The sequence below is a fragment of the Xenopus laevis genome, chromosome 6S (assembly GCF_017654675.1).
Source record: "Xenopus laevis strain J_2021 chromosome 6S, Xenopus_laevis_v10.1, whole genome shotgun sequence".
NCBI lineage: Eukaryota > Metazoa > Chordata > Amphibia > Anura > Pipidae > Xenopus > Xenopus laevis.
The window spans coordinates 126,193,485-126,208,965 of record NC_054382.1 but is presented as its reverse complement, the minus strand read 5'-3'; the positions used below and the strand labels follow the sequence as shown (position 1 = coordinate 126,208,965).

Below are 15,481 nucleotides of genomic sequence, written 5' to 3'. Positions count from 1 at the left end.
AGTACCAGGAAGAGCTGGGACTGTGTAGAGGTGCCGTCTCAGTAGGTGCAGGTCAGTGAATAGCGCCTCTGCCTCTCACCGCTGGACTGTTGGGGGAGACCTGTCAGCGCTCTACCGGGACGTACTGCAGCGCAGAGACTGGGACTTAAAGGAACGAACTCGACTACTTTAAACCTCTCCTTCCTCTGGATTCCGAGTGGAACCGGACTATCTCTATATGCACAGCCTGTTCTGTGTGAGGCTCCCATCCACACCCTGCCCGCACCTCCTTGCACTTCCCTGCACTCTCACTGCACTTCCCTGCACTCTCACATGTGCACCCTTCTCATAACAAGCAGTGACCCCAAGCGCCAGGTCACCCATCATCACCTGCTCCCATCACCATCACCTGCACCCATAATCTACTCCCAACACCATCCCCTGCACCCATAATCTGCTCCCAACACCTGCTACCATCACCTGCACCCATCACCATCACCTGCACCCATAATCTGCTCCCAACACCTGCTCCCATCACCATCCCCTGCACCCATAATCTGCTCCCATCACCATCACCTGCACCCATAATCTGCTCCCAACACCTGCACCCATCACCAGCTCCTGCATCCAGCATCTTGCACCCATTACCTGTACCCATCACATTGCACCTGAGCCACACACTGCTGGGCACCTGTACCTGCCCCTAACCCACCTGCCATACAATCGCCTGGCACCGACCTCTCCTGGTTTTTATATCCTCATTATACCTACAACTCTCTTCTGCATCAGCTCATTATTATTATTATTATTACTTCTCCTTTACCTCATTCTGTCATTTAGCAGCATCCACAGGGTTGCACTGACTCACAGGCTCCTCTGTGATTTTCTAGCATTTTTTGAAGCTAAGTAGAAGGAATACTTTTTCATCATCATCCATTATACATACAAATATATATATATAATAATAATATATATTTTGCAGTGCTGCACAATCGGTCCCATTTAGAAAAATCACACGTGCTTCCAAAAGTCCCCCAAGCCCATTAGAAAAACCAGCGTATTGATCATAGGAATTAGCTGTGAGTATAACACACTGGAGACCACAATAAGTATATGATTCAGCTGCAGTAGTGGTAGCTGGACACTGAGGTTTATCTATGCACACTTCTGTCTAGGTTCTGTCACTTTACCCCCCTCTCCCACACCATTGAGCTGACAGCAGCTTTATCACTGAAACAAGCTCAAACACCCAGTACAATGTCAATGTTACCGTTTGTGAGTCGGACTGCTCTGCGCCCTGCTGTGTATCTGAAGACATGGAGCAGGCTAGGGGTAGGCAAGCAACAGTGCACCGGGGGCGCAGCCATGCTGAGCTGCAGGTTGTTGGGCACTCACCCAAGAAAGGAGCCTATTGAATCCCTAAACACAGCTCAAGGGGCCAAGGACTTCATCTACAGCCTGCACGCCACTGAGAGGAGCTGCCTCCTGCGGGAGCTGCACAAATTTGAATCTATAGCAATTGCACAAGGTCAGTGGAATGCGTCGAGCTACTGAATTTACGTTTCGTTTTTCTGAACACCGCTTTGCTTTTGCTGCTGAAGAAATGTAGCTTTATGTATTTATTTTTCTTGGCATGCCAGGGTTATATGTGATCATTTTAAATTGGAATGTGCAACCTTCAGTTGTTGCTGAACTGCGGTCCTAGGGTTCTGGACTGTAGGGTGGATGTCAAGTTGTTCATTTGGTGCATATACTGTGTGTGTTGGAGTGTTTGTGCTCATATCATTAGAGCTGTAAGGAGTCACATCCAAGTGCAGTGCTCTCCGAACTGGGGCAGCTGTGCCTTGAATTAGCTCCTTGTAACAACTGAGTGTATCTGGCAAAGGTGCAGTAATGTCACACCTGGAGATTCCCTTGGTATGCAAAGCTTTTCTCTACAGTAAGGCACCACTGAACTATTGTGCTCTTAGTGCATAAGGACAGTGCATAGGCTCTGCTGTGCCTATTTTATTGTAACTGCCGGTGTACACAATAGAAAGTGTCCAGGTGTTGGCTGATCAGATTTGGGGTGTTTGGCCAGTCATATTAACTTAAAGTCACCTCTGCAAACCCCCTCCCCCCCCCAAAAAAAAATCTATGCTTAAAGGGATACTGTCATGGGAAAATAGTTTTTTTTCAAAATACATCATACAATAGTGCTAATCCTGCAGAAGTCTGCACTGAAATCCATTTCTCAAAAGAGCCAACAGTTTTTTTATGTTTAATTTTGAAATCTGACATGGGGCTAGACATATTTTCAGCTTCCCAGCTGCCCCCAGTCATGTGACTTGTGCTCTGATAAACTTCAGTCACTCTTTACTGCTGTACTGCAAGTTGGAGTGATATCACCCCCCTCCCTCCCCCCAGCAGCCAAACAAAAGAACAATGGGAAGGTAACCAAATAGCAGCTCCCTAACACAAGATAACAGCTGCCTGGCAGATCCAAGAACAACACTCAATAGTAAAATCCAGGTCCCACTGAGACACATTCAGTTACATTGAGTAGGAGAAACAACAGCCTGCCAGAAAGCAGTTCCATCCTAAAGTGCTGGCTCTTTCTGAAAGCACATGACCAGGCAAAATGCCCCTACACACCAATATTATAACTAAAGAAAAATACACTTGGTGGTTCAGGAATTACATTTGATATTGTAGAGTGAATTATTTGCAGTGTAATTTAGAAATAAAAACTACATTATAAAAATCGTGAAAAAAATAATTTATAATTCTAACCAACTTTCTAATATAAATAAATTACACGTTTTCTGTGGTTTCAAAGTTATTTGTAAATGTAATTGATATTGACCTCCTTATCTGTCTGGCTCTTTCCATTCTTAACCCTGATGAGTTTGATTATTGAACAGAAGGCAGCTGACTGACAGTCCTGTGACAGCCTGCAAGGCTGATTTTTCTGCTACATTGTGTCAAGACCGAGAACCAGCAGTGCAAAAAAGGGACTGACACTAAAATGTAATTTCGGTTGCAATTGCATTAACAAATACCATTTTAAAGAATGTATACTTTTTTGGAAAGTGGCTTAGAATTTGATTTCCATGCAGAATGTTATTTTTGGGTTTATATCCCCTTTAAGTGGACGTCAGTAAATCCACCCTAGGCCTAGTGTTTTATAGAAGCTTCTAATAACCCCATGATATTTGCAGCATCACTGTTGTTAATGTCCCTTCCTCTCAGTAATGCCAGGACTTTCCTATTGGCCGATACTTGCTGACCGTAACCGTATCCTGAAATCCAGGTAACAATTCTGCAGGAAATTATCGGCACGGCCTGGAAGACGTCCCTTGCCTGATATTTTTATTTCTCATTAGATCCTCTGGCAGCACAGGAGATTCCGTCATGTGCCTGGGAATATAATCGAGTCAGTCTGCAATGTGAGCAGTGATTCATAGGTCTGGGAGCATATGCTTCTCCGCTGCCAAACCTCTCACCATGAATCTACAATGCCAGTTAATTCTTTCCTTGCTGGATTTATTTTTAGGCATTTCACTGTTTCTGGGAGTTTTCTGCTGTAACGAGGAAGTTTTCAAATCTGAACGGCACTTATATAACTATAAAGACTTCTTTATGCCTACCCTGCTGCACTTCGGCTCTAGTTGAACTACAATTACCAGATCCCCTGGCAGGTGGCCAATATATTATGGAACTTTACCTTTCACTAATAACATGATGAAGATCCGGGGAGGGGGGATATGAAGTTTTTTGGTGTTTTTGCTATATTATTGCAGGAAAGGGGAAGAGAATATGTGTTGCACCCTTTATTTCCTGCACATCCAGTTGTGCTTTGGGAAGAAGGCAGTGTAGAGGATGAGATATCTGGCCACCATATTGCTTAGGTATATATGTAAAAAAATGCAATGCTTTAGGTCTTTTCTTTGCCAGATGCGTAGACTGCGCAAAGGTTTCATTTGGGCAATATTTTTGACTACAATATATTTTTTTTTCTAAACGCATCAGTTAATAGTGCTGCGCCAGCAGAATTCTGCACTGAAATCCGTTTCTCACAAGAGAACAAACAGATTTTTTTATATTTAATTTTGAAATCTGACATGGGGCTAGTCAGTTTCCCAGCTGTCCCTAGTCATGTTACTTGTGCTCTGATAAACTTCAGTCACTCTTTACTGCTGTGCTGCAAGTTGGAGTGAAATCACCCCTCCCTCCCCCCTCTGCTCCAGCAGAATTCTGCACTGAAATCCGTTTCTCAAAAGAGAACAGACAGATTTTTTTATATTTAATTTTGAAGTCTGACATGGGGCTAGACATATTGTCCGTTTCCCAGCTGCCCCCAGTCATATGACTTGTGCTCTGATAAACATCAGTCACTCTTTACTGCTGTACTGCAAGTTGGAGTGATATCACCCCTCCCTTCCCCCTCTCCCAGCAGCCTAACAACAGAACAATGGGAAGGTAACCAGATAGCAGCTCCCAAACACAAGATAACAGCTGCCTGGTAAATCTAAGAACAGCACTCAATAGTAAAATCCAGGTCCCACTGAGACACATTCAGTTACAATGAGTAGGAGAAACAACAGCCTGCCAGAAAGCAGTTCCATCCTAAAGTGCTGGCTCTTTCTGAAATCACATGACCAGGCAAAATGACCTGAGATGCACCTACACACCAATATTACAACTAAATACACTTGCTGGTTGAGGAATGAAGTTTTATATTGTAAAGTGAATTATTTCAGTGTTAGAAAATCATGACCGAATCCTTTTAAATATAAGCAGTGACTTCATAGAGGCATTTAAAAAGAAATCAACGAGTACCTCAGTGTATGTACAGCTTCTGTTCCATCCATGGCTACAAGGTACACACCCAAATGCAATTGATTTCAGAGACTGGTTAGTCGGGATATTGTGCACCCAAGACCTGTTAGAACAGAGGCAACTTACCTGTGACCTTCCTCATTCTCACCATCCTCAGAACCTGGAACAGGTATTTCATTTTTCTTGCTAGCTGAACGTCGCAAGTGTCCCATTAAAGCAAAAGTCACTGGGGTGTGCCATCAGTTGGGTTCTGTTACTGTGTTTCAGCAGTCAGAACCACAATTGCAGAGATTATAAACAGCCAGACTGTGCCATAGATCATATAAGCTTCTGCACAGACATTCAGTTACCCAAGTGGCAGCACATCTCCCCTAAAAACTGTTTGCATTTTCCCAACTGTAGAGATCTGTGAACAAGAAAGGTCATGTGCAGTCAGATGACTGTAGGGGTTGATATTCATATTGGCTAAACAAGCAGGATTCAGCTGAAGTCTGCAAAAATGATTTCCTCAACTGAATTCTGAATTTGGTGCATCTCTAGTTTGCACTAACTGTTCTCTTCTGCACATTTACATCTGTATGTTAGCTGGGGCTGCCATACTGTGTGCCTCTCTTAGAGGTGTATCTGAAATGTTTCCCTAGACAACAGTAGAAATAACAGTCCCAAACAAATACTAAAACATTTTTGGTTTCGCCCACTGCTATTTAAATGCCAGTGCCAACTACGATTTTGTTCAGACTCATTTGGTACAGTTCTGTAAGGTTCTACAGTCCATGATAATTGGATAGCACAAGATTATAATTCCAAGTGGTTTTGCAGGATTTTTAGACAATTCGGGGCAGATTTATCAAATTTGAAAATCTTTGAAATTCGAATTCAAAAAGACCAACCGAAATTAAATCGAATGTTTTTTTTTATCAAATAGGTCAGAATTCGAAATGTACGGATCAAAGTAATAGCGCATTCGAATCGTACGATTCAAAGTTTTTCCAAAAAAACCTTCGATTTTTCAAAGCCCACCAATTGACTCCAAATAGGTTCTAGGAGGTCCCCCATAGGCTAAAACAGCAATCCGGCAGGTTTTAGATGGCGAATGGTCGAAGTCGACAATACAGGATAAATTTTGAAATTTTAATTTTCGAATATTTTTCAAATTTGAATTGAATTTGGACTATTCCCTAGTCGAAGTACACAAAAATTAGCTTGAAATTCGAATTTTTTTAACTTCGACCTTTGATAAATCTGCCCCTTAGTGTTTGTTTCTACTGACTAGACATATACATGGTAGAAAATGAAGTTAGCGGGAAAAGAAAAGTCTATTGCCATAGAATATTGTGCCTCATTTGTCTGCATATTTGTGTTTATTTGAATCGGCAGGGGCAACAATGATTGCTCTGGCGAGCGAACCTGGAGACTTAATGAAATAGTTCCATCTTTAGGCCAGATTTTCATGGAGTTTAGTGGAATGTCATTTTTTTTGTCAGACATGGGACAATGGTTTTCCTCACGGCCTTTCCCAAAGGAGAGCTAGCATCTGCTACATTATTTCAAGGGTCAGAACCAGCAGTGCAGGGAGGGTCAGAAAGATATTGCTCCCAGCTGCAATTACATTAACTAAACTTAAAGGGGTGGTTCACCGTAGTCAACTTTTAGTATGTTATAAAATGGCAAATTCTAAGTAAGTTTTTAGTTGGCCTTCATTTTTTCTTTTTTGTAGTTTTTGAATTATTTGCCTTCTTCTATTGACTTTTCAGTTTTCAAACAGGGGTCACTGACCCCGTTTAAAAAAACAAACAAATGCTCTGTAAGGCTACAAATGTATTGTTATTGCTGCTTTTTATTACTCATCTTTCTGTTCAGGGCCTCTCCTATTCATATTCCAGTCTCTTATTCAAATTAGTGCAAGGTTACTGGGGTAATTCGGACCCTAGCAACCAGATTGCTGAAATTGCAAACTAGAGAGCTGCTGAATAAAAAGCTAAATCACTCAAAAACCACAAATAATAATAAATGAAAACCAATTGCAAATTGTCAAAGGAAATCACTCTCTACATCACACTAAAATTGTATTTAACGGTGAACAACCCCTATGATGTATGTTGGCAAGATGCATTGAACTACATTTTCTTTTATTACGGTAGCCAAAATTATATTTTTTTGTCTCATGCCTGAAACGTAGCAGTATAATAATAAAATATTAATAAACACAAAATGTCAGTAGTCTAGACTCTGTTTATACTGAATATTTATTGAAAAAAAACCAAGAAATTAAAAATAAGTATACTGTCCTGCACACGTATAACCAGGACCGCCATCAGAAATCGCAGGGCCCCATACGACAAAATTTCCTGGGCCCCCTGGGCTGCGCCCACCGCAAGCCTCACCTACAGGGCCGCCCTCCCCACCACACAGTAAAAAAACAAAAAAAATATTGGTGGCTAGGGTTCCCGCATGTTAATAAAAAATAAAAAGATATTGGTGGCCAGGGCCCCCCATTAAACAATATTGGTGGCTAGGACCCTACATGAGAAAAAAAATTGGTGGCCAAAATTGGTGGCCATGCCCCCCCCCCACACATTATAAGAAAATTGGTGGCCAGGGCCCCTTAAACGTCCATGCCTTCTCGAAGTCAACAGCTCTCAGAAAGATAGGGCCCGGCTAATCAAGTAAGTTTGGCGTTGCCAGGCCCCCCTTACCCTCGGGGCCCCCTACAACTCTCCCCCCTGATGGCTGCCCTGCGTATAACCATGGATTTATTAGGGAAAGTCCAAATTAATTTGAATATACAATTTATATAGAATTCATTATGATTAAGGCTTCTACTGAACACTGGCATATGGCATGTTAGAGCTGAGCTGTGATTGTTGCTCCGTGTGAATGTTGTTTGTGTTCGGAATTATTCTTGTCTGTGAAGACTGGGAAGAAAGGCAGATAGGACCTCTGGGAAAAGGGAAGGAGGGAAGCCTTAATTGTCTGTAACAGAAGGCACAGCTATTCTTTATTCAGGAGTCGGAATCAAGTGCAGAGAAACTGTCATCTGTGAATACATCTGTCATCCTGATATCAGTCATCTTGGCTTCTGATTGGACAATGGAAAAAGGGCAGCATGGAACCCATGGCAGTTGTAGCTGTTACACTAATAAATAGAGGGAGACAAATCAGTCTGTAACATGACTGTTCCCTTCGGACAAGTGATTGCATCCTATCACCATTTCAAAAGCACCGACATTATGGTTATAAATAGTCACCGTGGGCAAACCACTAATGAAAACCTGATTTGACAAACAAGATCAATAATTACCAGGATGGTTTTAAGTCGTCTCCATGGACACAACTGTCAGTTTATTCGGAGACAGATACGCCGGTGAGAAAATAGGTTAAAACTGAGGATTCATCTCCGGAGTTGAGGCTTTAAAAAGCATGTTCTGCATGGAAAGTGCAGTGCACGTGAGACGTGAAGTTTAAATTCGTTTTTCATGGGGCCACACAAATGGTGTCAAATGCAGGGAAATGTAAAATCAGGGCAATATATGATACATTATGGGGGTTATTTATTAATCAAAAAATTCAAGTTTTTTTTTTTTTAATGATAAAATCCGAATTTTTTAATGATGCAACAAATCCGCTATTTCGGCCAAACCCCCGAATCCTTTGCAAATCCTAATTGGCATATGTAAATTAGTGGGGAAAACATTTTTTACCTTCTTGTTTTGTGACAAAAAGTCACGCGATGCCCCTAATTTATGTATGCAAATTAGGATTCGCATTCGGCCAGGTAGAAGGATTCAGCTGAATCCAAATCCTGCTAAAAAAGGCAGAATCCTGGCCCAATTCCGAACCAAATTCAGTGCATCCCTAAAAATTTTAGTGGGAAAAAAACCTTGAATTTCTCTAAATTTAGTAGGGATGCACCGAATCCGTCAGGGAAGATTCGCCAAATACTGAACTGAATCCATATCCTAATTTGCATATGCAAATTAGGGATGGGAAGGGGAAACCATTTTTTATTTCCTTATTTTGTGACAAAAAGTCACTCAATTCCCTCTCGCCCCTAATTTTCATATGCAAATTAAGATTCGCATTCTGTTTGTTCCGGGCAAAAGGATTTGGCCGAATCCAAATCCTGCTTAAAAAGGCCGAATCCCGAACTGAATCCTGGATACGGTGCATCCCTAAAATTTTTAGTGGAAAAAAAAAACTATAATTTTTCAGAATTTAGTAGGGATGCACCAAATCCACTATTTTGTATTCGGCCCGAACCCCCGAAATATGTAAGATTCAGCCAAATACCGAATCTGAATCCTAATTTGCATGTGCAAATTAGGCGTGGGAAGGGGAAAACATTTTTTACTTCCTTGTTTTGAGTCATGCAATTTCCTTCCCCGCCCCTAATTTGCATATGCAAATTAGGTCTCCATTCTGCCTGGCAGAAGGATTCGTGCGATTTCGAATCCTGCTGAAAAAGGCCAAATCCCAAACCGAATCCTGGATTCAGTGCATCTCTAGAATTTAGTATACCCAGAAGATTGAAAAAGTCAGAATCCGAAAATCCGGCATCTCAGACCTGCCGAGGTTGTCACGTGAGCATTGCCCAATATGTAATGTAATATTTTTGCATTTACGGGCACCGCTGTGTATAGTGTGGCGTTGCCATATTGCTTGACTCAGCTGGGACATTCTCAAGGCAGAATGACTTATATTAACAGACTTTGTCCACAGATGCCCAGACAGACAGACTGATGCACCACTTCTTCTATATTAAAGCTCACTCAAATAACGGATTCCAGAACACACAAAATCCATACCTCCCAACATTTTGGAAGTAAAAAGAGGGACAAAAAATTTTTTTCCGCACGTAGCGCAGCAATGTTTTTTGACCACACCCCTTTCTGTGGCCACACACCCTAATTACCATGTTTGTTTTACAAAATTTGGCAGGTTATGAAAGTTTGAAAATATTTCTCCTTATCTAAACTGTGTTTTTGTGTCTCAAAATTGTTACAAAGTATCTTATTTGCACCTGTTAGCTGTTCTGGGCTCTCTGCTAAAAGCCAATTAAGTGAGAAACTTTGTTTCTTTTTCTGGCTGTTCAGTGCAGAGAAAAGAGGGACTTTCCAATACAAATGAGGGACTACGGGTTGAGCTATCAAAAGAGGGACTGTCACTCCGAAAAAGGGACAGTTGGGAGGTATGAAATCTAACAAAATAACTGCCTTTTGCACAAATCCTGCATGTAGAGAGACATGATGTCTGGTGATTTTAATAGTGAGCTCTAATACATCTTCTAGGCAAAAGGAGCCCCCCTATAAGATATATTGGATCTAACTGTCAATGAATATCTGACACCCAACTACTGCATGAAGACAGAATGAAGAGAAACAGATGCTGAGAGAGGAATAGTGAAGATAAACTTGATTATTTCAGAAACAGTACAGAATGTTTAATTGATTGTATTTAGAAAGTTTCATTAAGTATGCTGAAGCTTATATTAAATTTTCATTTTCGCGATAGTTCCCCTTTAAAGGCAGCTGTTAGAATTCATACAATAGTTGCTAATATTCCACACATGCTGCTGAGAAATGTATCAACTAAGGGGCAAATTTATTGAGGATCGAATAGTAAATTTGAATTAAAATTTTAGAATTTTTTTTGGTTTCAAAATTCACCCATTGAATTTTAATTCCCCCCTATTCGAATGTAAATTCAAATGTCAGATTTATCACACCTCGACCATGGAAACAGTTCTAATTTGAATATTCGCCACCTAAAACCTGCCGAGTTCATGTACAAGTCAATATCAGAGGTCCGTTGACCCATTTGAAAATGTTAATTGCCTTCCTGACATTCAAGGTTTTTTTTTTTTTTTGTTTTTTTTTGGAGAAAAACTCAATTCGTACGATTCGAATATGAATTGAATTTTCGGGTTGGAATATGTTGATCGAATATTAAGACATTCAAATTTTTTCTTAAAGGAGAAGGAAAGGCTTTGGTGCACTTGGGGGAGCTAAATGCACCAGCCCGGGATTATACCAGTGAGCACCACGGAGCGATCCACTGCCGTCTTCTTCTTTTTTCAAATTTCCCGGGGCAAATGCATGCGCAGTTGAACAAAATAGCCGACTTTTTAGTTAAAGTTCGGCTTTTCTTTCTACTGTGCATGCGCAGCAGCGCCAAGAGAGGGGAAGATGGAAGAAGATCGCTCCATGGTGCTCCCCCAAGTGCACCAAGCCTTTCCTTCTCCTTTAAATAGAGTAAAAAACAATTTACATGAATTTGAAATTCAACCTTTATATAAAAGGCCGCTAACTGTAGCAAATTGTAACAGTTCAGAATCTGCTCACTGAGCTGCCGGGCTGAGACACCAACAATAAAGTGTAAACTGCAATTTTGGCAAAACGGTAAAAAATAAACAATTGAAAAAAGTCTTCATTTCTGGTGAACAATCTGAAAACAACTGAACTGAAAATTGTGTCTGGAAGGTGAACTTTTTTCTAACTTTTTTAAAACCACAAATATACAGTAAATACAAAAAAAAATACATGTACCGAGACCTTTTAGATACCTCTCAGACTCATTGGGAGGTATTGGGCAAGTGCTATTAGTCGAGGGAATGTTGGCTTAAATAAGAATTTAACAGAGCTACAATCTGTGTGTGGGAATGGAATCCAGATGACATAATGAACTTCTTGAACATTCTTGAGAACAGAGGGGGAAGAAATCATTAAACTCACATCAATAAATGGATTGAAATACTGTGCTGATTTGGCAGTCTCTGCTTTTGTACTAGAGATCACTGAACTCTTTCTACCTTAACCCACATTTGTCACTTTATGCAATTTTTTTACAAAACTTTTACATTCAAATGTGTCTGTTCATCCAGCACCTGGGGTTTTCCAAATAATGGATCTAATGGACCCAGCATCCATACACACACCCCTCCTTACACTCACATAAATTCTATATACCCATATCTATACTAACTATAGAGTTTAGTATCACAATAGCCTTTGATATTATGTCTGTCCAAGAAATCATCCAAGTCCCTCTTATAGTCATTAACTGAATCAGCATCACAACATCACCCGGCAGTGCATTCCACAACCTCACTGTCCTGACTGTGAAGAACCCCCTACGTTGCTTCAAATGAAAGTTCTTTTCTTCTAGTCTAAAGGGGAGGCCTCTGGTACGGTGATCCACTTTATGGGTAAAAAGGTCCCCTGCTATTTGTCTATAATGTCCTCTAATGTACTTGTAAAGTGTAATCATGTCCCCTCTCGAGTGTCTTTATTCCAGAGAAAATAACCCCAACCTTGACAGTCTCCCCTCATAATTTAAGTCTTCCATCTAGCAAGATCGTAATTGCTCAGACTCCTCCTCAGACTCTGAGGAAGTGCCGTAGGGCATGAAACGCGTCAGTGGTGATTATCATGCACTGTACCGAAGCTAACACATTTTAATGGAACCAATAAAGTAATATTTATGTAGGAAGTAGTTCCGTAGCCAGGAACCCGGATTCTAAGATCGGAGATCCCACACACTGATGTGAAGTTTGTTCCATCTAGTAAGACAGAACTTTATTTGCTTTAATGGCCACAGAATGACACTAGCCAAAATAAGACAATAAGGATTAATTATATCTTAGTTGGGATCAAGTACCAGATACTGTTTTATTATTACAGAGAAAAAGGGAGTAATGTTAAAAAATCTGGATTATTCGAAAAAAATGGAGGCTATGGGAGACAACCTTTCCATAAGCTTTCTGGAGAACGGTTTCCGGATAATGGATCCCATACCTGTACAAATAAACCATGTTAATCTATAAAATCCTTTCACCGCATTTGAATGCCATGTGACCTCTGTTTATGTCACATGTGTTACAACAAAAACCATTCCATTCTACACAGATTTTCATTTATCAGCTTTATGGTGCCCTGTAGCCCAATTTCTACTTGAATAGCTGCCTCTGTTCCTATGCAGCATCTTATTTGCGTAAATTGAAGTGTTTCTGAAGTTAAAAGACCATTTTTGCTACTTTAAGGCAACAGTACAGTATATTTAAATATTAAAAACTTGTTTTTGTCCACTTTTCTTATGTTAAATTCTCATTTCTTCCCTCTGCCACCCTTCTACTATTTCTTCCTAAGAAAGAGCAATTCAGGTCTCTACCACATAACCTGCTGACATTCAATACATGTTTTTCATATAAATATGAACTTTTTATGAAAAATATATTTTTCTTACAATATGTGCTGTTGGATAATCTCAAAATGAAATGATGCCCTTTTAAGTATTGAAGTCTCTTTCCTTTGAGTCATGAGAGCTGCTGTAGCAAAACACACAGAAGAGCACATGTAGCTTCTGGTATATGGTACCCAATGAATTCACAGAGTCATGTCTTTATGCCCAAACGGCTTCCTACTCCAGTTAGATCCACATTTCCTTTGCTCAGTGTTGTCAGGTGTTCCATGAGCCAGCCCCTAGAACAGGGATCCCCAACCTTTTGAACCCGTGAGCAACATTCAGAAGAAAAAGGAGTTGGGGAGCAACACTAGAATGAAAAATGTTACTTGAGTGCCAAATAAGTGCTGTGATTGGTCATTTGGTAGCCCCTATGTGGATTGTCAACCTACATTGAGACTCTTTTTGGCAGTACAACTGGTTTTTTTACAACCAAAACTTGCCTCAAAGCTTGGAATTTAAAAACAAGCACCTGCTTTGAGACCACTGGGAGCAACATCCAAGGGGTTGGAGAGCAACATGTTGCTCACGAGCTACTGGTTGGGGATCACTGCCCTAGAACATCACCAAATAGTCCCACCAGGTGATATATGTGCAACAGTAATGCTTGTTATTTATGTGCTAGTTTGATAGGATTCTTTGATAGGCCATTTATAAGAATATAAATTATCTGTTGGTTAAGTTGTTTTTTTGAGAACTTAGTTCTCCTTTAAGTAATCACTGATATCTTCTTAAAATCTTTACAAAGGATACCTACTTGATATTTCATTAAATTGAAGGTGTCGGCTATAGAGGTAGACCAATCATCTGCAGATCAGGGAAAACGCAACCCTAACCTGAGTCCAACCCTTACCTGTTCCTTGGAGCTCTGTATGCTACTTCTGTGCACGCCTTTGGTTCCAAGTCAGGGAATATGCAGGAACTGAGGAGGAGGAGGAGCCTTAACCCACAATAGTTGCCTAAATTTCAACCCTAACCTGTCCAACTGGGGCTAAACCCGCAGGTCCTTACAAGCTTCAGGTCAACCGGCACATCACTGTGGTAGACCTACTCTTTCATAGAAGTTAAAAAAAAATGTAAGGACAATCATCTGGGGCATTATATTTTCCCATATACCTAAAGTTCATCTACTGCCGCTATCCTAATAATCTAAGGGTGAAGTTCCTGAAGCACATGTAGCAATGACTGCCATGTTTACTGCTTACAACCTAATGGTAATGGTGATCAGACCACCCCTTGTGATATAAGTCTAATAGTAACTGACATATTCCTCTTTATTGTACAACAGAAGACTATATGATAAACAACAATTATTATTTTTTTAAGCCTTTTCTTTACTCATTGGGATATTGTAATGTAAAGTCCTAATTCCCCTCCTGTATATCTCTGTCCAACTGAATCTACAGATCAAACTTGCTTGGCCTGAGTTTTTTTTGCTTCCAGGTGGCAAGTAATAGAGATCTGTAGCATATATATTATGTGTGTAAATATGCTTTATGGCAGGGGTCCCCAACCTGTTTTATCCATGAGCCACATTCAAATGTAAAAAGAGTTGGGGAGCAACACAAGCCTGAAAAAAGTTCCTGGGGGTGCCAAATATGGGATGTGATTTGCTAATGGTAGCCCCTATGTGGGATGGCAGCCTACAGAAGACTCTGTTTGGCAGTACACCTGGTTTGTATACAACCAAAACTTGCCTCCAAGCCTGGAATTCAAAAATAAGCACCTGCTTTGAGGCCACTGAGAGCAACATCCATCCATCCATGTTGCTCGCAAGCATGACATCTGCACCTCTAGATAAGCATAGTTTGCCATGTGTATAACATATTCCATTCTGCATTTCCAGTTCATGTGTGACATTATAGTTTGCTTAGTTCCTGGAATTTAATGTGCTTTGTTTTCTCTGTTCTATATCCATTCTCCTATGTGTGTGTTTTATGAAAGGATAGTTTTAGAGACAAATGTTTTTCTCGGATTAAAGAGCAATGCTTAATAGGGATCAGTATAAAATGGTTTGTGAGATAAAGAGCTGAGGTTTCCGACAATATGTTTTTTGGCCTGCTAATGTAGTGGGTTCCATGTAAATTTTAGGAATTTGTAGCTTCGGCAGATACAGATCACAGCGGGTTACGCCTGCACAGTGGAATGTTGGCATTGGTGGGACCTGACTGCAGTGAGAGTGAGTGAGAGAAGAAATATGTTCTACTGGAAACTTCCCTCTTAGATTTCACTTGTTCCAAGCAGAGACGGGGACTGGCAGATATCATATGGGAATGGCTGAAAGAGAAACACTCAAGCTAGCATTTTTTTTCCTCCTCTCAAAGCTCATGTGTTTTTGTGGTCATGGAGCTTGTTAGTGACTTTGAATAGCCTCATACAGTATCCTATATTCACTTAATAATCTACAAATCTGACTTTTAAAAAAAATCACAAATATTTCGTA

At 40.5% G+C, this 15,481-nt stretch overlaps 1 protein-coding gene across 2 annotated transcripts in view; it reads left to right on the top strand.

The window, feature by feature from the left end:
- Nucleotides 1–384: 384 nt before the first annotated feature.
- Nucleotides 385–15,481, top strand: part of LOC108719760 (transmembrane protein 65) — a 51,904-nt gene continuing 36,807 nt past the window's right edge. For both annotated transcript variants that reach the window (XM_041568011.1, XM_041568010.1), the window contains exon 1: nt 385–1,507. In XM_041568011.1, the coding sequence (XP_041423945.1) occupies nt 1,237–1,507 (271 nt within the window). In that variant the 5' untranslated portion in view covers nt 385–1,236. The remainder of the gene's footprint in view (nt 1,508–15,481) is intronic.